Source organism: Tenrec ecaudatus, chromosome 2 (assembly GCF_050624435.1).
Source record: "Tenrec ecaudatus isolate mTenEca1 chromosome 2, mTenEca1.hap1, whole genome shotgun sequence".
Lineage (NCBI taxonomy): Eukaryota > Metazoa > Chordata > Mammalia > Afrosoricida > Tenrecidae > Tenrec > Tenrec ecaudatus.
Genome location: NC_134531.1, coordinates 113,965,766 through 113,992,003, shown reverse-complemented (window position 1 = coordinate 113,992,003; position 26,238 = coordinate 113,965,766). Strand labels below are relative to the sequence as shown.

General features: G+C 43.6%; 1 protein-coding gene, 1 long non-coding RNA gene and 1 other non-coding gene across 4 annotated transcripts in view; 1 reads left to right on the top strand and 2 right to left on the bottom strand.

Moving 5' to 3' along the window:
- EPB41L4A (erythrocyte membrane protein band 4.1 like 4A) overlaps positions 1 to 22,674 on the top strand; it is a 273,865-nt gene extending 251,191 nt beyond the window's left edge. For both annotated transcript variants that reach the window (XM_075541381.1, XM_075541380.1), the window contains 5 exons: positions 9,135 to 9,182; positions 11,040 to 11,108; positions 16,046 to 16,156; positions 18,165 to 18,246; positions 20,980 to 22,674. In XM_075541381.1, the coding sequence (XP_075397496.1) occupies positions 9,135 to 9,182; positions 11,040 to 11,108; positions 16,046 to 16,156; positions 18,165 to 18,246; positions 20,980 to 21,099 (430 nt within the window). In that variant the 3' untranslated portion in view covers positions 21,100 to 22,674. The remainder of the gene's footprint in view (positions 1 to 9,134; positions 9,183 to 11,039; positions 11,109 to 16,045; positions 16,157 to 18,164; positions 18,247 to 20,979) is intronic.
- Positions 22,675 to 23,021: 347 nt separating this feature from the next.
- LOC142439202 (uncharacterized) lies at positions 23,022 to 24,090 on the bottom strand. The gene is made up of 3 exons (XR_012782838.1): positions 23,859 to 24,090; positions 23,404 to 23,461; positions 23,022 to 23,152 (listed from the first exon to the last, which is right to left on the bottom strand). It is a non-coding gene; the product is annotated as an uncharacterized LOC142439202 (long non-coding RNA).
- Positions 23,556 to 23,690, bottom strand: LOC142442148 (small nucleolar RNA SNORA13). Its single transcript, XR_012783382.1, has one exon. It is a non-coding gene; the product is annotated as a small nucleolar RNA SNORA13 (small nucleolar RNA).
- Positions 24,091 to 26,238: the final 2,148 nt, after the last annotated feature.

Below are 26,238 nucleotides of genomic sequence, written 5' to 3'. Positions count from 1 at the left end.
TACACCTGTGTAGATTTATCCATTCCTCAGTAATACTTTTGTTCTAGAATTAAAATGCTGACAAATTTAAAGCAGGAGTTAATAAAACATTTTTTAAAGAATCTAGCCCTCATTGAAGTGTTCGGTGCAATCAAAGGCACAGACCCTCCGGGTCAGATGCACCATGTGTATCATTTTCCACGTGGGCTTTGCCTCTAAGGGGCTTGCTATCCACAAGGTTTGCTTACTTGATATTAAATCTTAAAACAGCATTCAGGCTTTCTAATTATAGCTAAATCATTTGAAATTCAATTAAAGGCCAGTAGTAAATTTCCTTTTCATATAAAAAAGAGAAAAGTAAAAATTAGGAAAAACACCTATATATAAATTTCAGAGAATTTGAAAAGCAGTAGGGAAAGTCATAGTAAGTAAATGGAACCATTTGTTTATAAATAATATTGACAGAATAATCCAAAATTGTTGGCAACTACAATTTTATAGTCAAATATCTTAAAGGGGGAGTAATTTCTTTTTTCATAAGTGATCTGAGTATGTTCCATTTAATAGCATAAGAATAAACCTTCTTTAATTGTGATTTGAGTTAAATGTTACCGACAGTGAAATGGTCTCCTTGTGAGTGTAACTGAATGCATTTGACACGTGTTTACCCATTGTATCCATCATGCAGATGTGTGCACAGAGTCTCTCATCACAGAGAAGCTTTCCCCGGGCTCCCTCGCAGTCTTCTTCACTTGGGGCTTTTAGGGCCATAGGCTTGTTTCTCTCTCTCTCTCTCTCTCTTTTTTTTTTTTTTTTGGAACCTCATCTAAATTGGTTTATACAGTTTATGCTTTTTCAAAGTCAGACCTCTTTCACGGAACATAAAATTTTTTAGATTAATCCATGCTATATTTTTAGTGTGTATGAAGGTAATCATAGTTTAACCCCTTTCTTCTTGATGGACATTGGGATTGTTTCCAGCTTTTGTTATTTTGTTAAAAGCTGCTATGGACATTCTGTACATTTGTGTCGGTAGACATAAGTTGTCTTTTCCTTTGGGTAAATATATAGAAGTCGAGTTGCTGCCTGAAAGGGTATTTGAAGGAAATGCCAAACTGATTTCCAAAGATGCTGTACCATCTACTACGCCTGATGGGGCCGTGAGTTAGGTGCTGGGATCCTGAAAGGAAGGTCAGCAGCTCAAACCAACCGGCCAGTCTGTGGGAGAAAGACGAGGCTGTCTGCTACCATCAAGGTCCGCTGTCCTGGAAACCCGGCGCGTGGCTGCAGTGCGTCAGATCAGCTGAAGGTCTGGCTTTGAGCGAGCTGCTCTGTGAGAGGAAGATGTGACAGGTGGCTTCCACAAAGATTGACTGCTCTGGAAACCTGGGGCAGCCTGCTCTGCCCCAAAGGGCAGCTGTGACTTGGCGTGGACTCCAGTACAGTGGGTCTGGTTTGGGTGCAGCAATTTCTGAGAGTTTCGGTTTCGCCCTGTTCTTGCCATATTTGGTTTTGTTCATCTTTTCCATTCTAACAACTGGAGTACATTTGAAGTGGAATCCTAAATTATTTTAGTTAGCATTTTTCTATTGACTAATGTTAATTGTATTTTTTGTGCTTTGTTGATACGAATATATCTTCATTTTTTAAGTGTCTCTTTAAAAGTTTGGCCCATTTTAGTAAAAGGCGAAAGATTTATACAATTCGAAAAGAAACCAGAGTAAATAGTTTGGCTCATTTTAAAGGGGCTATTTGCCCTTTTAAATTATATATATGTGTGTGTATAATACATACACATTCTGTATGCAAATCCCTTTTAAGATACGTTTATGGTGAATACTTCCTCTTGGGCTTGGGTTGTCACCTCATGTTAATATTTTTGATAAACAGACATTTCTATTATGTTTGAAGTTCAATACGTATTTTTGTTTATAGTTATGAATCTTTGCATCTAAAGAAGTATTTGCCTATCCCAATGTCATCAAGATAGTCTCTTTTTTCTAACGACTTTGGATTTTACTCTGATGTGTAAGTCTGTGATCTGTCTTGAAATAATTGTTGTGTGTACGCGATACTGGGAGAGAGCGCTTTGGGATTTCCCCCTCATATGCTGATTCAGTTAAAGGACTCTCTTTATTGAAAAGCCTCAGGGTCTTTGTTAAGAAATCAATTGTTTGCTTATATGTTTGCCAGTTTCATTCCATCGATCCATCTGTCCCTCATCTATCTTGGTTACCAAAGCTTTATAGCAAATCTTTAAATCAGGTAGTATAAAATTTTCACCTTTTTCCTTTGTTCTTGATTGCTTTAGCTCCTATGTGCATCTATGTAAAATCTTAAATCAGATTGTAATTTCTACCCCGCATCCCCCCAAAAAGACATTAGGTTTTAAATTAGAATTATGTTTAATTTATAGATGAAATTTGGAAACGTACTATCTTATCCATCCATATAGTTAAGTCATCTTCTTTCAAAATATTTTCTAGTTTTTAGCACAGAATTATCAATTTGTTAAATTTAATCCCAAGTGTTTTGTTTTAATGATTTTGAACAGTAGTTTTGTTAAATTTAATTTTCCAATTGTTTGCTATAATATTAGTAAAACAAGTGATTTCTAAATAGGTATTGACATAGTATCCTACTACCCTGCAACCTTGTGAAATTGATGTCTTAGCTCTCGGAGTTTACAGTGTGTGTGTGTGTGTGTGTGTGTGTGTGTGTGTGTGTGTGTGTGTGAATTTCATACACTTTCCTCTCATTACAACCATACTGTGTTTCTAAATAGACCAGCTTTTTTCTTTTCTAATCTTTGTATTTTGTTTCTATTTCTTCCCACTTTTTGAGGTCTAGATATTCTAGAACAGTGTTGGGTTACAATGTTGAATATAAGTCCTAAGAAAGCAGACACTTAGTTTACTTGCCCACCCACTTTTGGGAGGGCGGGTTTCCAAGTAAGCAGTCCAGTGGAAGTATTAGTAAGCAACTGGACAAGTGTTTTAACTCTACAGATGATAATTTTATGTGAAACAAAGTGGGCTCTGCTTTTACTTGATCCACGGTGCCAAAAACTTGTGGTATATTTCTCCAATAGAGATGATACAGTCTTTGTAGGATTTTGCTGAAGGATCCCTAGTGGCATAGTGGTTTTATGCAGTGGGCTGCAATCTAAAAGTTCAGCAGTTTGAAACCGCCAGGCTCCACTGGAAAAAGATGGGGCTTTCTACTGCCATGAAGTCTTAGTCCCCGAAACCCACAGGAGCAGTTCTACTCTGTCCTCTGGAGCCGTGATGAGTTGGCGTGGACTCAGTGGCAGTGAGGGCGAGCGAGGATTGTGCTGGCTATTAAGTGAGCTTGTCACGTGAGTCGAGGACCTGTCACAGTGTACACACTCACAGTGGCAGCTGCTGCCATTAGTAAGTTGTCCACATCTCAATTAGTTTATCTCTAGAAGCACGACCTTGTCATTTGATTTTTGTTTGTTCCCTTGAAATGAAGAGAGCGTGAGAAGTAAAGAGAGTAGAATGGGGCCAACTTATATAAAGGGCTAAAAAGTTAGAATTTGGTTCTATGAAAATTTAAAAGAAAATATTACTTCAGCAGCGTCTGAGGAAATTGATTCAATTTTGTTCATAATTTGACATTTTAGATCTATAGCACACAACTTATCTCTCAATTATTCTCACTGCAATTATCAATTAGCCCATGAAAAAGTAGCCAGTGAAGGTCAGAATGCTATGATACATGGTTAATTGTTGCTTATCCTCAGTGAAAATCTAGAAAATCATATTGATTGTTGGCTAGGTTTATTAAATGCCAGAGACAATATTATAAAGTGTAAAACCATCTTTCCTAAAAATACATGAAGCTGAAATACGATTAGGGTTCAGCTATCAAAACATTTAAAATACAAGTCTATCTTATACATTTTTTTCCAGCTGTGTTTCTTTCCCGGACATTTGTGTTTAATATCAGTAGGAAACAATCCATCAGCTTTGATGAAACTGCTTTTCTAACGGGTGTTCCCTGGGATATTTAGACTAGTTACTAAAACTAGAACAGTTCTGGTAGTGTTAACTCTGTGCTGCTCTGAGGGAGAAAATGTGAGGCTTTCGACTCCCACAGAGAGTTACAGTTTGGGAACCCCACGGGGCAGTTGTCCCCTGTCCTACAGGTCACTGTGAGCCTGCACCAATCAACTGGATGGCAGTGAGCTTGGTTTGGACAGTTGGCACAGGAAGGCTAAGGCGCCCTCTGGTGGTTGAAAGTAGCTCTACTAAAATGTGGACGATGAAGTAGGAAGGACGAGAGGTTACAGTTCAACACAAAACAGAAACCTGGTACATAAGATTAACATGAAGCCCCTGGAAGTGATTCCTAAGCTGAATTTAGAGCTGGTTTCTGGGGCTTGGTGGCTTCTGAGCGCTGCTTTAATTCTGAGGTGGAGGAAGAGGATAAGGCTAACATTACATCTTCTGTTTAATGTTTCTGACCACTGAGATGTGTAATAGAGAATTCCCGAGATAATAATCTGTTCAGTGCTTTGAGCTGTTTAATGAAGATGTTTTGTAAACTTGAAAGTTTCCTTCCTATATTGTTAATGCTAAATTTCCTTTTAGAGCGGTGGCCAGTATAAAGATCACACAAACACGAAAGCCAAATTTTGCCACTTTAAAAAAGTATAATATGTGAAATATAGCATATATTATAATGCGGAGTATAATATATTTTTGCATAATTTAGTTGGAGACTGTAGGGAACGCATAGACTCTCTGAGGTGGATTGACACTGTGGCTGCAACAATGGGCTCAACCATAAAAACAACTGTAAGGGTGGCACAGGACCACACAGTGTTTGGTTCTGTGGTACACAGGACCACTGTGAGTCAGGCCAACTTGACGGCGCCCAGCAACAACAGAGAAGTGTCTGAGTGGCACCAACAGTAACGTGCTCGACTGCTCATCCAAAGGCTGCCAGCTGGAACCCACTAGAGGACTGACCTCAGCAAGTGTTTTCTTACTTAGGCTTTTGGAAGAAAGGGAAAATTATATTGGAATAATGTCTCATGAAACTAATTTCACTGAAAAATGAATTTTGAAAGTGGACATTTATATAAAATACGAGGGGATATGCTTTTGAAAAATATTGAGCTAATATTAGACTCCAGGTTTATTTTTTATATCTGTCATCATCTATAGATTACTCAGGGCTCTATTTCCTTAGAAATGTCTTTGGAGAGTTCAAGGAAAGCTTCTGCATAATTAAGGGTCTTTTAATTAAGGAAAATGGCTGTTAAAATTCTATCGCTCTCTTAACTCCACAGAGTAATGTTGAGCTGCAGATCATGAATTCATCTTAAATTATTGATTGAGTGTGTGCAGATGTAGGCATTAAAAAACCCATTCCTCATTAGCATGCAGCTATGTTTATTTTTGTAAAATCACAGGTGGTCTAGTAATTGGAGAAATTTGCATAGGATCGTTTAGCTTTAGAACTCTTCCTGCCATAAGCTGTCTGAAATTGCTGGCCATTTCAGAACTCTTTAACTAGTTAAAATTTTTTTCTGTTATGATGCTGCATATTTAAAGGTAGAGACCAAATTCTTGAATCATTTAGGACCAATATTTTTATGGCCTGGAGGATTGATTTTCTCATTCATGTTAAGATAATATTTTTGATTCTCCAGAGATGAGAATGAAAACCATGTCCTATGAAAAACCAACAATAGTTATTTTTTAAAATATGAAAATACCATTATGGGTGGGGTTTTTCCCCCCTGATAATTGAGATAAGAAATTCTCTAGACTAAAAAGAAAAATAAGGAAGAAAACAGTTTGAATAAGAAATAAAATTACTGAAATTCCATCACTCAATAATATCCACTTTTTAAATATATTATTCACGTTCAGCATCTCTCAGTCCTTTGATTGAGGTGGTGAGGTCTCTGTCTTCGTTGCCTTTACTGCTTTTTCTTATCCTCCCTTCTCCCTCCCTATTTGTCTCTATCATCAAATTAAACTACTCACCAGTCCTCTTGTAGAACAGCCCTGGTGGCACCATCCAGCTTCAGACTGCTTACCTTTAGGTCACTGGTTCAAGCCTACTAGCTGCTTCATGGAGGAAAGTTGAGGCTATGTGCTCCGCTAAGGATGTATAGCCTCGGAGCCATCGGGTAAGGTCACTCTGAGTTGCAATTGACTCAGTAGCAGTGGGATTGTGGTTACAACTCCTTGAAGCTGCCATCTATTGGGCCTTTGGCTTGCTTCCCCCTCGTTAAAAAAAATTGTTTAATTGGCATATAATTCACATATCAGACAACTTAATCGTTCAGTCATATTAAGAAGAGTCGTCATGTTATCACAATCAATTTCAGAACATTTTTTTCTCCTACTCATTGCCCATCCAATTCTCCCCTGCCAGGCACCTGAGATCAGCTCAGCTCAGCTCACTGCTGGCGAGTTGGTGTCTGCTCACAGTGACCCTGTAGGACAGGGGAGAACTGCCACTGTGGCTTTCTGGGACTGTAATTCTTCAGAGGAGTAGACAGCCTGGTCTTTCTCCCACAAAGGGGCTAGCAGCCCAACGCGTGACCACCATCCCCACTAGGTAATTATTAATCCAGTGATTCAGTGTCTGTAAATTGACCTATCCTGGATATTCCATACACAGAAAAATCATGCCAACCACAGACAAAACCCAGCAGCAATGAAAAGAAAACAAACAGAAAAATCCCAATCAGAAAGAAAGAAAATACTAAAAACAAACGTCGAGTTTCTGCTTCACTGTCACTCTCTCCAGTTTGATTTTAATAGTTGCCTAAGAGATACTTATAGTAAATTGGCCACTCAGTTCCTTCACCCAGCCTACTTCCAAGGATGTACACTACACCAGTGGTTTCTACCTGGGGACGGATTTATCCCCAAGGAAACATTTGGCAGTGTAACAACCAGCAATGTAGTACTGACATGGAGTGGATAGCGGCAGGGCTGCTAATAATCAGTCCACAACACACATGGCAGCCCCAACCACAAAGGACTATTGAGCCCAACATGCCCATGGTGCTGAGGTTGGGAAATCCTCAAATACCCGAAAGCTAGCTCACACGCTCACCCTTGCCCCTTCTTAAAGTCTTAAGCAAAGTATGATTAGAATAGCTTCTCAGCGGAGATGTCATGTGAAGCGTGGGAACATCCAGTCTGTGGGTCATTTCACCCCAACTAGTTGCCATCGCATCAATTCTGACTCATAGAGCCCCCTCTAGGAGAGGGTAGAATTGCCCCTGTGGGTTTCCAAGACTGTACGTCTTTACAGGAGTAGAAAGCCCCATCTTTGTTCCACAGAGCAGCTAGTGGTTTCAAACTGCTGACCTTATGATTATCAGCCCAGTGTGTAACCAACCCTCTTCAGCACTAGGGCTCCAGTTGAGGCCAGTCTAAGGCCCAATAAATCATCTCTATCTATTAACATCACACACTTAACCAAAGAGAAGCCGTTCCAGCCATCATATTAGGGTGAGCTAATTAAATACTTGACCAACTATAGCAGGCAAACTTTTAAGATGGTAATTGATATAGTCCATGAATGATATTATAAATACCCACATGGCCCTTGTCAGAAAAAAGGTCCCCACCCTGTAGACTCTGGGGTGGAGGTTGTGACCTGAACCACCTTTCTCGTGGAGCAGGCCACAGCTTAGCTTGTTTCTCATATTAGCGTTTTTATAATGGTAGCAATTGATGGGCGAACGTCTAGTTAATCAGATTGGCCAACTTCAGGTGTTTATGGAGGATGCTCTTCAGCAGAAGCCTTTCTTGAGAATTATTCTTTTTAGTTGAAAGTCATCATCGTTTTATTCTTAACCAAAATCTACACTTAATAATTTTATACGTTTTTAATGTCGGAGACCCAGACGTCGTTCATCCTTTGTCCTTGTTCTCTGTGCTTACTGCTTTTGAATTAATGGGAAAAAGGGCTTCCCACACAAAGGAAAACTACTTAGCAAATGCGATTACAGTTTACCCTACTCAGAGGGCTCCCAGAGACCTGCCAGGCCTCCGCTGTGCCTTAATAACTGAGATTAGTGAATGGAATGGTGACACTGTGTGCTGAAGGTGATATTGAGCCCTGAAAATAAAGGATACAAATTAGAAATGTAAAGTTCCGCAGGACAGTGTTTCGGTGGATTTGCTTTGCTCCAAGCCTTTTGTTACTGTTTCAGTCCTTTATGAATGAATCTTTGACTTATTATTAGACCTTATTCACTTGAAAGCATATCATTTTCTCACAAGGAAAAAGTCATTTGCAGCAGTAATTGCCGTGGCAACAGACTTCTAGTATTTGCTGCTACTGATTAACCGTGGGCAAGCCGACTTTAGTTTCTCAGTGCAGAAGAAAGGTAGGGAGTCCTGGGTGAGACAGCGGGTCAGTAGGCATAGCTGTTCACTGAATGGGGAGAGGCTCCAGGCCCACTAGAGGCACCACAGAAGAACGCCTACAGGTCCACTAACAAAGCATGAGGCATGGAGAACTCTGGGACACACTTGTACTCCGGCAAACATGGGTCTTCGTGGGGGAGGCGGTTGCAGGTGGAGTTTGTCTGTTTTTGGGTGGAAAGGGCACATAAGTTGGCACTGTGAGTAGAGGCCTCAAACAGGTTCCAGCATGTGTGGGGCCAAGAATTGACGCAGACATGAAACGTCTGTGGAAACCCAGAAAGATGGGTCGTTGGTGTCTTCGGCACTGCCTCTTGGGCTGTGCCACCGGCTCCTTCCCCTCCAGCTGCTGACTTTACTGCGTGGTCACATGGCATGCTGGGGCTCCTTCCCATGAGCAGAATCAGGTCAGAGCGACCAGGACCAGAGGCCCCAGACTGATGTCTTCTTTGTACTGTCACCAACGGAGGTTCTAAGCCCGTTCATTAAATGAAGCCTTGCGCTGGTTTTCATGAGCCTCTTCCTTTAGTGGAACTCGCAGCTAAGGCACCCGAGACCCGTGTACTTACTACCCCATTAATTCTCCCTGCCCTGTCTTTCCGTGACAGGCTGCAGCTGGCAAAAACTGCACAGTCTGAAAACTCGGTGCTGCTCTTCTGTTACAGTTAGCTCTTAGACTGTAAGATGAAATGCATTTGTAGAGATGAGTGTTTTCCCTGTTTGTAGGAGAAGCCCTGATATCCAAGCAAAAGAAGAGCTGTGGAAGCATATTCAGTGAGTACTTTTTTTCTCTCCTTCATTGTTTTGAAGCCACTGTAGTTGTTTTTTTTTTTAACAATTTATTGAGGCTGATACAATTCTTTTCACAGTTCATACATATACATACATCAATTGTATAAAGCACATCTGTACAGTCTTTGCCCTAATCATTTTTTTCTCTTTTCTTCTTTTACATTTTATTAGGGACTCCAACAACTCTTACCACAATCCATACATATACATACATCAATTGTATAAAGCACATCCATACATTCCCTGCCCCAATCATTCTCAAGGCATTTGCTCTCCACTTAAGCCCCTTGCATCAGGTCCTCTTTTTTTTCCCCCCCTCCCTCCCCTTGCCCCCCTCCCTCATATGCCCTTGGTAATTTATACCTCGTTATTTTGTCATATCTTGCCCTATTCGGGGTCTCCCTTCCCCCCTTCTCTGCTGTCCCTCTCCCAGGGAAGAGGTCACATGTGGCTCCTTGAAATCAGTTCCCCCTTTCCAACCCACTCACCCTCCACTCTCCCAGCATCGTCCCTCACGCCCTTGGTCCTGAAGGTATCATCCACCCTGGATTCCCTGTACCTCCAACCCTCATATGTACCAGTGTACAGCCTCTGTCCTATCCAGCCCTGCAAGGTAGAATTCGGATCATGGTAGTTGGGGGGAGGAAGCATCCAGGATCTGGGGGAAAGCTGTGTTCTTCATCGATACTACCTCATACCCTAATTAACCCATCTCCTCTCCTAAGCCCCTCTATGAGGGGATCTCCATTGGCCGACACTTGGGCCTTGGGTCTCCACTCTGCACTTCCCCCTTCATTTAATATAATATATATATACACATACATATATACATATACACATATATACACATACATACACACACTTATATCTTTTTTTTTTTTTGCATGATGCCTTATATCTGGTCCCTTGGGCACCTCGTGATCGCACTGGCCGGTGTGCTTCTTCCATGTGGGCTTATTTGTTTCTGAGCGAGATGGCCGCTTGTTCACCTTCAAGCCTTTAAGACCCCAGACACTATCTCTTTTGATAGCTGGGCACCATCAGCTTTCTTCACCACATTTGCTTGTGCACCCATTTGTCTTCAGCGATCCTATCATGGAGGTGTGCAGTCAATGATATGATTTTTTGTTCTTTGATGCCTGGTAACTGATCCCTTTGGGACCACTCGATCACACAGGCTGGTGTGTTCTTCCATGTGGACTTTGTTGCTTCTGAGCTAGATGGCCGCTTGTTTATCTTGCCACTGTAGTTTTAAGGTATTTACAAGAAAGGCCACTGATGCTGAGAAGCAGCCCCAGGCCACAGTCTGTCAATCATCTTCATTCTCAGCATCATCAAGAGCTGCCTGGCTCTCTCCATGGCAGTGGCAGAGCAGCCAACAGTGCCAGGGAGGCGGTTTCCGCAGACAGCTGGTCTCTACACAGACTTAACATCTCCTCCCTAAGGCCGCTCCTCTACATGGGCCCAAGACCATCAAGTATTGCACAAATAAAAACTGGGAAAAAATAAGACAGATTTGGAAGTTTAAAAAGAAAGAAATTATCAACCAAAGGGAAAGGCAGCAGATTGTTTCATAGGGGCCTGAGGTGTGAAATGTTCAGGTCTGGATGTAGGAAAATTGGAAGAGGGCAAAAGAGCTACAATGTGAAAACGACATTCCTTCTATTTCCTCTGAACATGCACTAGTTTTACAACATTTGTTCCCTGTGAGGTTTTAGTAACAAGTGTTTTGAGACCAGATTAGAGCGGGAACACTCACCTGCCAGTTATGGAAGGTCTTAGAATATACATGCTGGCAGCACAACACAGCTTATGTTTGCCTTGCTCATTCTCTTCCAGGAAGGAACTTGTGGACCCATCTGGACTGTCAGAGGAACAATTAAAAGAGATTCCATACACGAAAATAGAGTGAGTATGTCTTTGATGAGTGAGCCTGTCTTTCCACTGGCTTTTTAGTAGTGATTATAATTGAGCAATCCACGCTTAATCTTTAATGGTGTGTAATATTTTAATTCGCCTTTTAACTAGAAGTCAAAATTTCTACAGGGAGATTAAAAAGTGTTGTCTTGAAAGCAATTTCTTCGAGGGGTTTAGGACAGGAGATGGGTTAATTAGGGTGCGAGGTAGTACCGATAAAGAACACAGCTTTCCGCCAGATCCTGGATGCTTCCTCCCCCCAACTACCATGATCCGAATTCTACCTTGCAGGGCTGGATAGGGCAGAGGTTGTACACTGGTACATATGAGGGCTGGAGATACAGGGAATCCAGGGTGGATGACACCTTCAGGACCAAGGGTGTGAGGGACGATGCTGGGAGAGTGGAGGGTGAGTGGGTTGGAAAGGGGGAACTGATTACAAGGATCCACATGTGACCTCTTCCCTGGGAGAGGGACAGTAGAGAAGGGGGGAAGGGAGACTCCAGATAGGGCAAGATATGACAAAATAACGATGTATAAATTACCAAGGGTACATGAGGGAGGGGGGAAAGGGGAGAGAGGGGAAAAAAAAAAGAGGACCTGATGCAAGGGGCTTAAGTGGAGAGCAAATGCCTTGAGAATGATTGGGGCAGGGAATGTATGGATGTGCTTTATACAATTGATGTATGTATATGTATGGATTGTGATAAGAGTTGTATGAGTCCCTAATAAAATATAAAAAAAGAAAAGAGGAGAAAAAAATGATTAGGGCAAAGAATGTACAGATGTGCTTTATATAATTGATGTATGTATATGTATGAACTGTGATAAGAATTGTATGAGCCCCAATAAATTGTTTGAAAAAAAAGAAAGTAATTTCTTCTTTTTTTTAAATTGTTTTATTAGGGGCTCATACAACTCATCACAATCCATACATATGTCAATTGTGTAAAGCACATTGGTACATTCATTGCCCTCATCACTCTCAAAACATTTCCTCTCCACGTAAGCACTGGCATCAGCTCCTCATTTTTCCCTTCCCTCCTTGCTCCCCACTCCTCATGAACACTTGATAATTTATAAATTATTATTTTGGCATATCTTGCACTGTTGGACGTCTCCCTTCACCCACTTTTCTGTTGTCCGTCTCCCAGGTAGGAGGTCACATGTAGATCCTTGTAATTGGTTCCCCCTTTCCAGCCCACCCTCCTTCTACCTTCCCAGTATTTCCACTCTCACCATTGGTCCTGAAGGCATCATGCTCCCTGGATTCCCTGTGTTTCCAGTTCCTATCTGTACCAGTGTGCATCTTCTGGTCTAGCCAGATTTGTAAGTTAGAATTGGGATAATCATAGTGGGGGAGGAAACTATTTAGGAACTAGAGGAAAGTTGTTTGTTTCATCGTTGCTGCGTGGCATCCTGACTGGCTCATCTCCTCCCCAAGACCCTTCTGTAAGGGAGATGTCCAGTGGGCCTACAAATGGGCTTTGGGTCTTCATTCCACATGCCCCCCTCATTCACTGTGGTAAGATTTTTTGTTCTGATGATGCCTGATTTCTGATCCCTTCGACACCTTGTGATTGCACAGGCTGGTATGCTTCCTCCATGTGGACTTTGTTGTTTCTGAGCTAGATGAGAGCTTGTTTACCTTCAAGCCTTTAAGACCCCAGATGCTATATCTTTTTTTTTAACAATTTATTGGGGCTAATACAATTCTTATCACAGTTCATACATATACATACATCAATTGTATAAAGCACATCTGTACATTCTTTGCCCTAATCATTTTTTTCTCCTCTTTTCTTTTTTTACATTTTATTAGGGACTCATACAACTCTTATCACCATCCATACATATACATACATCAATTGTATAAAGCACATCCATACATTCCCTGCCCCAATCATTCTCAAGGCATTTGCTCTCCACTTAAGCCCCTTGCATCAGGTCCTCTTTTTTTTTTCCCCTCTCTCCCCTTTCCCCCCTCCCTCATGTGCCCTTGGTAATTTATACATCGTTATTTTGTCATATCTTGCCCTATCCGGAGTCTCCCTTCCCCCCTTCTCTGCTGTCCCTCTCCCAGGGAAGAGGTCACATGTGGATTCTTGTAATCAGTTCCCCCTTTCCAACCCACTCACCCTCCACTCTCCCAGCATCGTCCCTCACACCCTTGGTCCTGAAGGTCAGATGCTGTATCTTTTGATAGCCGGGCAACATCAGCGTTCTTCGCCACATTTGCTTATGCACCCCTTTGTCTTCAGAGATTGTATCAGGGAAGTGAGCACATAATGATGATTATTTTGTTCTTTGATGCCTGATAACTGATCCCTTTGGCACCTTGTGATCACAGGCTGGTGTGCTTCTTCTATGTGGGCTTTGTTGCTTCTGAGCTAGATGGCCACTTGTTTACCGTCAAGCCTTTAAGACCCAGACACTATATATTTTGATAGCCGGGCACCATCAGCTTTCTTCACATTTGCTTATTCACCCACTTTGTCTTCAGCGGTTGTGTCGGGAAGGTGAGCATTATAGAATGCCAATTTAATAGAAGAAAGTATTCTTGCATTGAGGGAGTACTTGAGTGGAGGCCCAATGTCCTTCTGATACCTTAATACTAAACTTATAAATATATGCACATAGATCTATATCCCCATCCTCATATAAGTATATTTACATATGTACCTGCCTTTGTTTAGACCACTATAAATGCCCTTTGCCTCCTAGCTCTTTCCTCTTGTCCCACTATCATGCTCAGCCTTCATTTGGGTTTCAGTAATTCCTCTTGGTTACATTACCCTTGACCACGCCCTACCAGGCCTCCGACACCCTCCTCACCACTGATTTGGATCACTTGTTCTCTTTTACCTGGGTTTGTTAACAACACTACCTTTCCCCCCACCTCCCCCCTCCCATGTCCCCTCAAACTGTCAGTCTCATGTTTTCTCCTCTAGATTGTTCATCCAGCCTTAGACAGACCTGCGGAGATAATAACTTGCACAAAAATAAGACAGAGCAAAACCAAGCATCAATATACAACAAACCAATGACAAACAAAACAAAACACAACCAGAAAGAAAAGTTTGTAGTTAGTTCAAGGACTGTTTGTCGGCCTCTATGAGTGTTTTCCAGTGCAGTCTGTTGGGGGACCTTGCCGCTCCATTCCCTGGCTATTCAGTTGCACCCCCTTAGTGTTTCTCCTCAGTGTGGCAGGATCAGATCAGGTGAAATTCCCACAGTGTCTCCGGTGTTGTCCCCTGTAGGGTTATGGGTCAGTGAAAGTAAATTATTCTTAAAAAGAAAAATAAATTCTCATTCTTCAGTACAATAGTATCTCCTATTAGCCACTCATTTGTGTGTGGTAGGTACAATTGGACTTTTGATTGTAAATGTCAGATTTTAAAAATTGGTTGCTAAAAAAGTTCATTTTTTTAAAACAATTTATTAGGGGCTCATACAACTCTTATCACAATCCATACATATACATACATCAATTGTATAAAGCACATCTGTACATTCTTTGCCCTAATCATTTTCTTTTTTTTTCTTCTCTTTTCTTTTTTTATATTTTATTAGGGACTCATACAACTCTTATCACAATCCATACATATACATACATCAATTGCATAAAGCACATCCATACATTCCCCGCCCCAATCATTCTCAAAGCATTTGCTCTCCACTTAAGCCCTTTGCATCAGGTCCTCTTTTTTTTTTCCTTCCCTCCCCGCTCCCCCCTCCCTCATGTGCCCTTGGTAATTTTTTACATCATTATTTTGTAATATCTTGCCCTATCCGGAGTCTCCCTTCCCCCCTTCTCTGCTGTCCCTCTCCCAGGGAGGAGGTCACATGTGGATCCTTGTAATCAGTTCCCCCTTTCCAACCCACTCGCCCTCCATTCTCCCAGCATCGCCCCTCACACCCTTGGTCCTGAAGGTATCATCTACCCTGGATTCCCTGTGCCTCCAGCCCCCATATGCACCATTGTACAACCTCTGCCCTATCCAGCCCTGCAAGGTAGAATTCAGATGATGGTAGTTGGGGGGGAAGAAGCATCCAGGATCTGGCAGAAAGCTGTGTTCATCGGTACTACCTCGCACCCTAATTGACCCATCTCCTCTCCTGAACCCCTCTGTGAGGGGATCTCCATTGGCCGACACTTGGGCCTTGGTTCTCCACTCTGCACTTCCCCCTTCATTCAATTTGGAAAAAGTTCATTTTTATTCATTAATTTAGCTCCAATAATTATGTTGGCCACAAGCCCTGCTATGCCCTAACCATATCATAGAGCCAGTACGGCCACACAGTCATAAAAGCCTGAGACACCCACTAGTCAGTGTAGACCCACCTCCTCATGTCATGTTTTCCGCTTAAGTCTCAGAAAGTTTCACTCTGTTGTCCACAGAGTCGCTGAGTCGAAACTGACTCAGTGGCACTTAATGGCATCCCCTTGGGAACGCACAGGGACAGGTTCTGCCAAGTCTTCATTGCTCTGTTTGCCTTCTGCGTCCTTGCTACGGAAAGCATCTGCAGGATGGTACAAACTGTTCTCCTCAGCCTTCATCTTCAGGCGGAAAGATCACCTCTAAAGGACAGGCTAGTTAGCTGGGGGCAATAATCAACCCTGTCTGTGATATGAATGCCATTTTTAGATTGTTTTCCACGTCATGCAAAAGAAACCCTGCATAGGCATTAATTTCATTAAAATTTGATGTCTGTACACATCCATAATGAGTTTCATTTTCATGGATGATCAAGTAAAGACTGTCTTTTGTTAGCTTGTGAAAATTTTTAAGACGCTCAGGCTCTCAAAGGCATGGAGAAGAGTCAGATTCCTTTTGAAAACCCTAGTCATACATCTTCTGAGGACTCAAGATCAAGGAGGAACTAATGGCCTATTTTTGTCTGTGATGTTTTGGTTGCTTGTTCAGGACACAAGGTGATCCAATCCGTATCAGGCATTCTCATTCCCCTCGAAGTTACCGCCAGTACCGCCGGTCCCAGTGTTCCGATGGCGAGCGGTCCGTCCTCTCGGAAGTGAAGTAAGTGCGCAGTTCTGTCTCTTCATCCTCATGGCCCTAGACCAGCTCCATCCAGGGGAAGTTTCTGCTATGAGGATACGCGCGTGCGCGCGCGCGCACACACACACACAAATATAAAGAAATGAAATCTTTAGTTTGGTTAATTGAAATTAATTGAAATTTAAATAGCCGTAGGTGGCTATCATATTGGACATTGCAGATCTGGGCTATAATGCCAAGTCAGGGAACTTCCAAGCAGAATATTGATATTTTTTAGAAGAAAGGACATTTTAAGAAAGAAACGTACAAGCAAGTATATTATGAATAATGCAGCCACAAGACTTTAAATTAATTTTAAAAATGAATCTAACTCAAATCTAAGGTTTCAGAGAAGTAGGTTGGCATGTTTCTTTTTAATCTAATTGCTTTTTAAAAAAAATTTCCAAAAACTCCTATGGAGGCACTGGCAGAAACACCGCCATCTGGTGAACTCTAGTTGGCATCAACGAAAGGCAGAGCCTGCTTTATTCTTTCGCTGATTCAGTCCCACAATGAGAACAACCTTAGCTTTTGGTTAGATACTTCATGTGCTTGAATAAAATTTAGGTAGTTGATGACTCCTATGTCTACTGTTTGCATGTTTCCTGAGAGTCAGCAAGCTCTTATTTTTTGACGTGCAGCCTCTTTTGTTGTGTGGTGCTCACAAAGGACAGCATCTTCACACCTTCTCTCCATCTGGCCTTGCCGCTGGTTTTCCACAATCTAACTGTGTTTTTAAGGTGTCTGCTTTCATAATCGCCTCTCTTCATCACCGCAAACTCCGCTAAAGGTTGTCTGAGCTTTTCCACTGAGGGTCTGCTCAGAGGGAGACAGATGTGGCTGTCCGTTCCACACAGGTGCACAGCCTCGGACGCCCTCCCCGGATCTCCGTGACTCAGAATCGATAGACTCCATGGCCGTGGCCGCTGTCTTCCTTTTTAGTGGGTGCTCGTCAACTGCAACTTGACAGTAAATGAAACTCATGAACTGGCACATCCATGCCACTTTGGCCTAAGACATTGAGAGTACATTTGTAGTTTGTATATGTATGTGCATGTGACAAAAGAAAGAAAAGAATATACTTATCACTATAGCCAAAGAAGCTTCATAAGAAGGTCGCAAAGCAGCCCCTGAGGAGGGAGTTTGGGAAAGACTATCAGTTTTTAGTCTAACTCCAGGCCCACTGCTGTTCAGTGCAGTCCTGTGCCGAGACTGCTACGTAGGGTTTCCAGGCCTGCAGCGCTTCATGGCGGTCAAGTCCCATCGTGGCCGATGTAGACTGCTGACCCGAGACCTCACTGTATCTGACTCTTCTCTTGCCACAGCAAAGGTCATACATTTGTTTGTCTGGTTGTTTCTTTGGAGGCTAGGGATCGTGTCTCAGATGGACACACAATAGGTGCTATACTTCTTAATGAACATGTTCATGAAATAAGTCTGCAGTCACTTGTGCAAGTGGAAATTCGTGTGCTTGGTATCACTGGGTAAGACATGTTCGGCAGCAAACTCTGAATGAAGGCTCCAAGCTTTGATAGTTCTTGACTAAGCTGCCCGGAAGGCCAGCTTAATGGACAGAGGTATAGGCCAGTTTAGGTTTCTTAATTCTTCTTTTAAAAATGTAAATCATGGCGATATACAACAGTCCTGTAAGATTAAAGAAATATAAGTGGATATGCCTGGCTAGATACTGGATTAAATAAAGTCATGCAGTAGTTTGTCACGGTGATACAAGTAGATAGGAAAAAATGCTCTTATTTTTAGTTTTTCTATTAACTGTATTTTTTGGCAAATTAGTCTTCTAACTTAATTTTACAGCATGCCTAAGGTCTCTGCACTAATGTGTGTCAAGCACTGTGGTAGGTAGGCACTTACATGACAGAATATAAGGGCTGGAGTGTTCAAAAGGCTCTCTGTTCTCTAGCCCTCTTCCGACTCAAGGTCAGATTCTCGGTTCTGTCCCAATCGCTAATCCCATGACTCACTCTTGCAGTGCAAAAACGGACCTCGTACCTCCACTCCCGGTGACCCGATCTTCAGATGCTCAGGGCTCTGCTGGCTCCACAGCTCATCAGGTTAGTGACCCTGAGCTTCTGTGAACGTGGTGCCCGACAACTTTGAGAAGCAGCATTTTGAAGTTCCCTTTGGGAGGTTGGGCAATAAATCTTAAGCTTCATTTTGATAGCCTGTAGTTTAAAGAACGTGTGGGCAACGGGGAAAGGAGTACATGACAAGAGCCAAGGTATAACCTGGAAGAGTTCAGGAAGGACTAGCTTAGAGGCAGTCCGAGGTCTAAAATAATGAAGGCATGGACAAAGCCAAGGATAACAATGCTTTTAGGTCAAGCATCCTCAAACTACGGCCCACCGAGGACATGTATCTGGCCCACCGGGTAAACACCCGTTTGCTTTTTTACTTCAAAATAAGATATGTGCAGTGTGCATAGGAATTTGTTCATAGTTTTTTTTTAAAACTGTAGTCCGGCCCTCCAACGGGTCTGAAGGACAGTGAACTGGCCCCGTTTAAAAAGTTTGAGGACCCGTTTTAAATTATTTAGAGCTAGACCCAAAGACTAAAAAGCAAAACCCCAGTGGCTTCACCTGTAAAATACTTGTAGATACTGCGGTCTTTGAAGTAGTGATCATGGTAGGCGTTCCATCGCTTACTCACGGCAGCCCGGAGAACCACTGTGTTTGCTTTCCTGTCTCCTCCATCACACAGAATGCTTTCACTTTGGAATTATTTTCAATGTGGTTAAAAGGGCACTCAGGGACTTCACAGAGCCCTCGCTGCCTGGCCGACAGTGTGCAAACTCAGCGGAATGAGAGGGATCCTGAAATCTGGAGTACCACAGGACAGAGCTCAGCAGACCAAAGCGGGGAGGGGGCAGGGTGGCTATGTGGGACAGCTGGACGGAGTTCCAGCTGCTTAAGCATCATGCTGACAGCCAAGTGGATATTAATTATGCATCAGTGTCCAGCTAGCATTTGCCCGCTTTTACATCGTGGATCCCTTTGGAAAGCAATGCAGACAGGAACATAGATTTGTGTATAAATCATGGACCGCTTCAAGATGAACCTGGACTAAGAAGTCTCCATGTGTGGCCTGTGATTTGTCTGGCTCCACATTTTCAGGCATGAACAAAAACAGAAAAACCCTGTGCTAATTGAGGTTGGGTTGTCCACAATTGATTCTGAACAGGAAGGTTTATTAGAGAATGCCCTACAGTCCAACATTTGTTGTGAACAAAAGCAGACTTGGATAGAGGCAAGAATACAGTGCCCATAAAGGCATCAGCTCATCCCATGGGGAGCCCTGAAGCAGAGATGGCCCTTCAGATTCATCTCCCCCACCCCCACCCCACACACACACCCAGGAACCCGGAAGCAGAGATGTTCCTTCAGATTATACACACACACACACACAAACATCTCCCCGCCCAGGGCAGTGTCAGGGGGGACTCTATAGCAGCCAGCACTCTCATCAATTAAATGAGCTTCTGTCCGAACAGTGATCTGGGCCGTAAACCACAATTCCACTACAACCTGCACCTCTTATCCCGTGGATGGATGCAGAACAGGTTGTTCAAACACACCGTTTTTGTTTCAAGTCAGTAGTACTTATATTCCAGATTTTGTTTTGCATTCAGGCTGACTTGCAATTGTCTCCTCTCCACACTACTTGTGTGACTTGAACCAATTGCTTTAACACTTATTCTTTTGAGGGTGTGTGGTGGGGGTGGGGTTGACTTCAATACAAATACTACTTTATTTTTGCTTTTCCATCTGCTCCAGATTTACTAAGCATCATCACTCAAGAGTCTCAAAAATCTCGCTACCCACGAGTGTTGAAAGAGTAGTTCTCACTCAGCTACATCGCGGGCGATGGGCGGGACACCTGTGGTTGCTGTGGACAAGGATCTGGGAGCCCCTCTAGGAGTGGCAGGCATTGTTCCGGGAAATCACCCCTGCAGCCAAGAATGGTTCTCAAAATACTTTAAATGACTTAACATTAACATAAATCAAGGACATGACTTTGCAACCTTGCTGTAGACATAACAGTACAGGCAAGACAAGCACAAGTTAGCACCATAAAAACAAATCTTTGATCAAGGGGAGGTCAGAGGCGGCCACATTCTAGAAGTGTCATTAAAGTTCAGAAGTTAATTGGTGAGTGGCTAGTTGGTAAGCAGGAGGAACCCAGGAAAGCCTGGGGAGGCGAGGGGGTTGTTGGATGACCAGTGGCCACAGCACAGTGAGGGGAGGCAAATAGACCCTCACACAACACTCACTGATGGTCCTTTTGGTCTAGCTCTCTTAGTGTTCCAGAGACTTAGGAGAATGGGCAGACTGGACGCAGAGAGTTTATCGAGGGCCAAAAACTGTTGATCTGGCCACCTTGGGACTAAAGTTTTACAGTGACACTCATATTCCAAATACCGGAGACACTTTATTTTTATCTTAATACTGATAGAAAAAAAAGCCCCAATACCGTGCTGACAAGTACCCATGCCCAGGACATTGTGTTGTGGGGCTCTTCAGTGACTAGTAAACATAATCAAAGACAGCCTCTCCATTCCATTCATCTTGTGGTAATTCAGGAATGGCACAAAAAGAAATACTACCTGTGGGTGAATGGATTGAGAGTGATGCTTAGTTTTGACTAAAAGAGGTGCTGTCACATTTATAAGCATCTTGAATTGTTACTTGTTTAAAATACAACAAAGCTCAGTGATTTTCTGACATAGTAATAAAAAGTTCTGGATAGGCTGTATCATAAACTTTACTTTGCCCATTTTTCATTTTTAGAGACGAAATGGATCTAAAGATAGCCTGATTGAAGAAAAATGTCAGACATCTACAAGCAACCTGACTGGAAAACACACAGCAAAAACAATAAAGACTGTCCAAGCTCACACCTCAAGATAGAGACAGGATCCCTATGAAGGGTTTGGGATGTGGTGGGAGGGGAAGGGTGTGCCACTGTTACTTTGAAACTGTGAATTATAGAACTGTTTAAACATCCTGGACCTGCAAGTGTTTCTTCACAAGAAAACGGGTCTCATGCTTTTGTTTTTAGAGGTGTGAAACCACAACATACTTGCGAGAAAGGGTTGTTTTAGTAACATTAAAATGCGTTCCCATACTGGAATAGAACATCTAAGCACTCCATTTTTCTGTGCCCACTGCAACCAGCTGTCTCTCAGGCTGTGCTTAATGCACAAGGGCATCACTTAGAGCCTGCAGGTATTTTCAGTCCATTCTCAATTCTGTGTATGCTGTACTCGCAGTTCCGCAGGTAATTTAGAAACTATGTAAAAAGTTTTTTAAAAAGTATTGCCTTTTAATTTCTTAAGTGCCCCCTCCCTCCCTTTCAGTAAAAAGGGAGGTGGGTAAATGCATTGAATACATTTTAGTTATCAGCTGCATTATGAATTTGACCCTGAATGTCAGATTGTTGACCTTGCTCCCCCTTAAAAATCCTCAATCTCAAGCGTGGAGCAACTAGTTCTAAATTGCTAAATGCAGAATCCAATTAGAACCCACAGCCCCTCCATGAGAAGATGAAGTTTCTGCTTCCGTAGATTTGGTTTTGAAAACCCACAGGGACTCGAGTTGGATGGAGTATCCCCACCACCTCACTAAACCAACCTGTCCCCAAACCCAGAGTAGAACTTCCTTCCAGGCCTTCTTCCAAGTCTCCCTTGCGCCCTAACTTCCTAACCTCTGCAGCTTGTCCCATTCTACCTCATTACTCAAAATCGAAGATACAGTTCAAGTCTTAACTTTTAAGGCTCAATACTCCTGTCCATCTAAGACCATTTAGTTTTTTGACAACTCAAATTCATGCCCCTTCTCAGCTTTGGCTCAAGACATATAGCTAGTCATCAGTATCAACTGCCAGAGTCATGCCCTACCATTTAAACCGTCTAAATATTTAAAACATACCCCACATTTTAGAGCAGTTCTCAACCTGTGGGTTGCGACCCCTCTGGTGGTAGTGGGTCAAATGACCCTTTCACAGGGGTCAGTGACAAAATTAGTTATGAAGTAGCAACAGAAATAATTTCATGGTTGGGAGTCAGCACATGAGGAACTGTATGAAAGGGTCACAGCATTAGGAAAGTTGAGAACCACTGCTGTAGAGGGTTATAAGCATCTTTCTGTTCACCACAGGCCTTCCTGCACCCCTTCCTCCTTCCAGATCAGCATTTTCCAAGATTTTGGGTCCCTTAGTTTAACAAGGCCAATGCCTTAATTGGTTTGGCTACTACCTACCTCCTTTCCATTGTCGTCTTTTAACACCCGGCTCACACAATGGCCTGTTACCCAAGCACACTCCATACGCCCATACAATTCTACCTGGAAAATGACTTCCGGCAGCACTTTGCTCAGGTTCAACCTGCGACTGCTTGTCTCACAAAGTGGCTCTATATGTGACAACGATTTCTGACATTTATTGGTTAACTTCCAAAAAGGATGAATTGTGGTCTGATTCTGTGATGTTCCCAACACATTATAGGATTTTCAATAAACCTTTTGAAAAACTGATGTTTTCTCTCAAGGGGCATCGTCTATGGTGGGAGGGGCGGGTGAGGCTGGCTGTAAATACTGCAAAAAAAAAAAAGCTAATAGACTTTCCCAATGTTAATTCAATTTAATATTTTTCCTCAACAATGAGTTGAAATTGGTTGCAAAACCATGCATTTAATTTTGCTAGGTGCAAGCGTACAAGCTTTAAAACTTACAACAGTGTTAAGGTAAAGTCAAACGGAAATGGACTAATGTTTTCAGCTTCTTGACACTGCTCTGGGTGTGGAAACAAGCCCACTTAATCACTCAACGCTCTATGAAGCACACAAGCAATTTATTGTCATTACTTAAAACATTTAGACTTCCAGCAGGCAACTGAAAGGGCAATTTTTCAGTACTTCTGACATTGTAAATGAACCAAGCAATTCCTCAGAAGGCCAAGGGCATCCTGAAAAAGAGAAAAAAACCAATAAGCTATAGCACACCTGGAGCCCCAGCACAATACAACGTGTTTCTCTGGCCCACCCAGAAAAACGAGCAAGGCCTTTTAAGTCACAACGTCTAAACTGGCCAGCAGTCTATCTGCTGGCCAACACTGAAGGGCAGATGCGGCGTCAGCCATTAGTTATCAGGTCGCCCCATCTGGAAAACGGATGGGACTCACAACGGTCAGAACCCTTTCCTGGAGCGTCACCATACCTTGATTTACTCGTCCAAATGCTTACGATCACAGTCGTTCCTAGCATCCGTTTTCCTCCTAAACAAAAAACACTGGTTAAAACCCGGTACGACAAAGCATGCATTTAAGCCCGGCGGCCTGCGTTCAGTTTCGTACAGGTCATCCAGGTACTAACTGTTCCTCATGCAGCTCCGACGCCAAAGAAACCGGACTCAGAGGCAGAACGTGGCTGCCAAGGTGTTTAATTTGCGCCTTTTTTGACACCACGTTCACCAGTTTCCGAAAGCGAACGGGCAACACAAAGGCCGGCCGGGAACCTGCCTCGGGGCGGTGGGAAGGCGACCGACCCCGGGTACAGGTGGGCTGGAAACCGCGCGCGCTCCGCAGGTGAGCGGTGGCCGATGTAAATCGATGCCGCCACCCGCCGAGCCGCGGGGCGCCACCGGCACGTTAGAGAAATCAACCCAAGCCTCACCTTCCTGGGGCGGGGGCCGCCCGCGCCGCCCCTGCAGCCGCGCAGCTTTACGGGGGCCGCGCGGCACTGCCGCTCCCGCCTCTGGCACGCCGGGCCTGAGCTCAGCCCCCGGGGTCACGCGCGCGCTGCCCCAGGGCCCCGCAGGGCCCCTCGCCCCGGCCGGGGCAGCGGCGCGGGCTCAGGCGGGCGCCCGCGGACCGCATCCCGCAGCGCGGCCGGCGGAAAGGCCGAGCGGCCGCCCCACAATGCTTTTCTACGGCCGGGAGAGCCCACTGGCGCGGGCCGCGGGGAGGCCGGGGGCTACCATCCCGCGTCTCCCCGGACACGCCGCCCAGTGGCCGGAGGGAGGCATTGCCCGCCAGGGGCGGGTCTGCGAAGGGGACAGGAACCTGGGAGCAACCAGTCTTGCGCCCGCGGTTAGGGATTTAGACTTGACTAGGAGCACCGCGGAAACGGGCGACGGCTGCTTACTCGGCGGTTCCTGTTTCTTCGCGTAGCTGACGTTAGCCCCTTGGGAGGGATGCGCATTGTGGCGAGGTGGGTGCAGGTGGTAGCTGAGCCTTGGCACAGCTGCAAGATGCTGCCAGAGGCCCCCCGCATGACATCACAACCCCAGGACCTTTCTCTGAAGCTTACAAAGGAAAAGATGAAACCAGGAAGACAGAAGAAAGCAAAGAGCGAAAGGGGAGAGAGGGAAAGAGGAAAGCAAAATTAAGGCCACATCCCCAAGTTGAGTGGTCCGCCAGCACACCAGACTAGCAGGAATGTTGGCGCAACTTGGGAACAATGGCCATGCAGAAGAAGCAAGTGGTAATGACCACAGGGGGCTTGCACTGCCCTTGTCAGGTAGTGAGGACCAGAAAGGTTTCCATGACACCCAGTGCCACTGAAGGGTATCCAAAGGGCATTATAACAAAGCTCAGTCTTGCTTTTTGATAGGGAAGTCCCAGAGCAGGTTTTTTCTTGAATCAGAGCATTCGGCCAACCTAGTTTCACAAACAGCTCTTAACACTAGTTGCCATACCTGTAAGAGGCTGCCTCTCTAAACATGAGTTCCCACCTGTATAGGGTAACCACAAGACCAAGTACCACTTGCTGGAAGACCTCATGTACAACGTACCTAAGTGCTGCTTATCCTGTACCATCCCCATGATAAGGGTCATTGATCGATTTTTCAGCATTAGATCACCAGGTTTGCTTCCTACTCTTAGTCTGGAGGCTCAATGGAAACTTGTTCAGCCTGGTAGGAGTACACAAGCCTCCGTTGATAGGCGGTGTCTGTGCATGAGATACATTGATCAGCAGTCAAATGCAGGTCTCCCTCATGGACAGCAAGAACTCTACTATGGAATTATGCGTGCATCCTATACCATTTTAGTTGTTATGAGGTACTGCGTGGAACTGGTTCCAGCTCATGCACAACAGAAGAAAACGCTGCTCATGCCTGCAAATGTTATATCTGAGCCCATAGTCGCAGACACTGGCAATCCATCATGTCCAAGGTCCTCCTCTGTTTCAATGACCTTCTACTTTCCCAAGCATCGTGCTCTTTTCCAGGAACTGGTCTGTCCTAATAGCACAGCAGATGTCCTTGAGACAAAGTCTTGTTATTCTTGCTTCTAAGGCTGTCCTTTTCCCAAGGCAGATGTGCGTGTCCTTCTGGTATAGACCACATAGGTTAAAGAATTAAATAAGAAAAGTATGTGGAATTATCTAACAGGGTTGTATGAAAAGAAGAGCTGCGATGGTCCAGTTGTTAAAATGATTAAGTGCTAATGAAAACGTCAGTGACTATAGCCCCTTGTCCACTCTGTGGGAGAAATGATGGCTATTTGGTTCTTTAAAGATTTACAGCCATGGAACTCCCAGGGAACAGTTCTGCTGTGTCCTATGAGGTCAGAATCAATTCAACAGCAGTGGAGTGTGGGTGGGTGGGTGGGTGGAGGGGTGTTTATGATTTAAGGAGCCCTGGTGTTGTAGTGGTTAAGTGATCTGCTTACTGAAAAGTCAGTAGTTCAAACCCACCAGTTGATTCTTGGCTTGCATAAAGATTACACCTCAGGAGGCAGTTCTAAGGTGTTTTATAGGGTCATTGGGAGTCCCAATGAATTAGATAGTAATGGATTTGGTGTTTCGGTTTGGGCAAATGGCATATATTGGAACTTCCAAAAGATCAGGGGAAAATCCCCTTATCTTTTTTTTTTAAATTTTTTTATTTTAACAATTTATTGGGGCTGATACAATTCTTTTCACAGTTCATAAATATACATACATCAATTGTATAAAGCACATCTGTACAGTCTTTGCCCTAATCATTTTTTTCTCTTTTCTTCTTTTACATTTTATTAGGGACTCAAACAACTCTTACCACAATCCATAC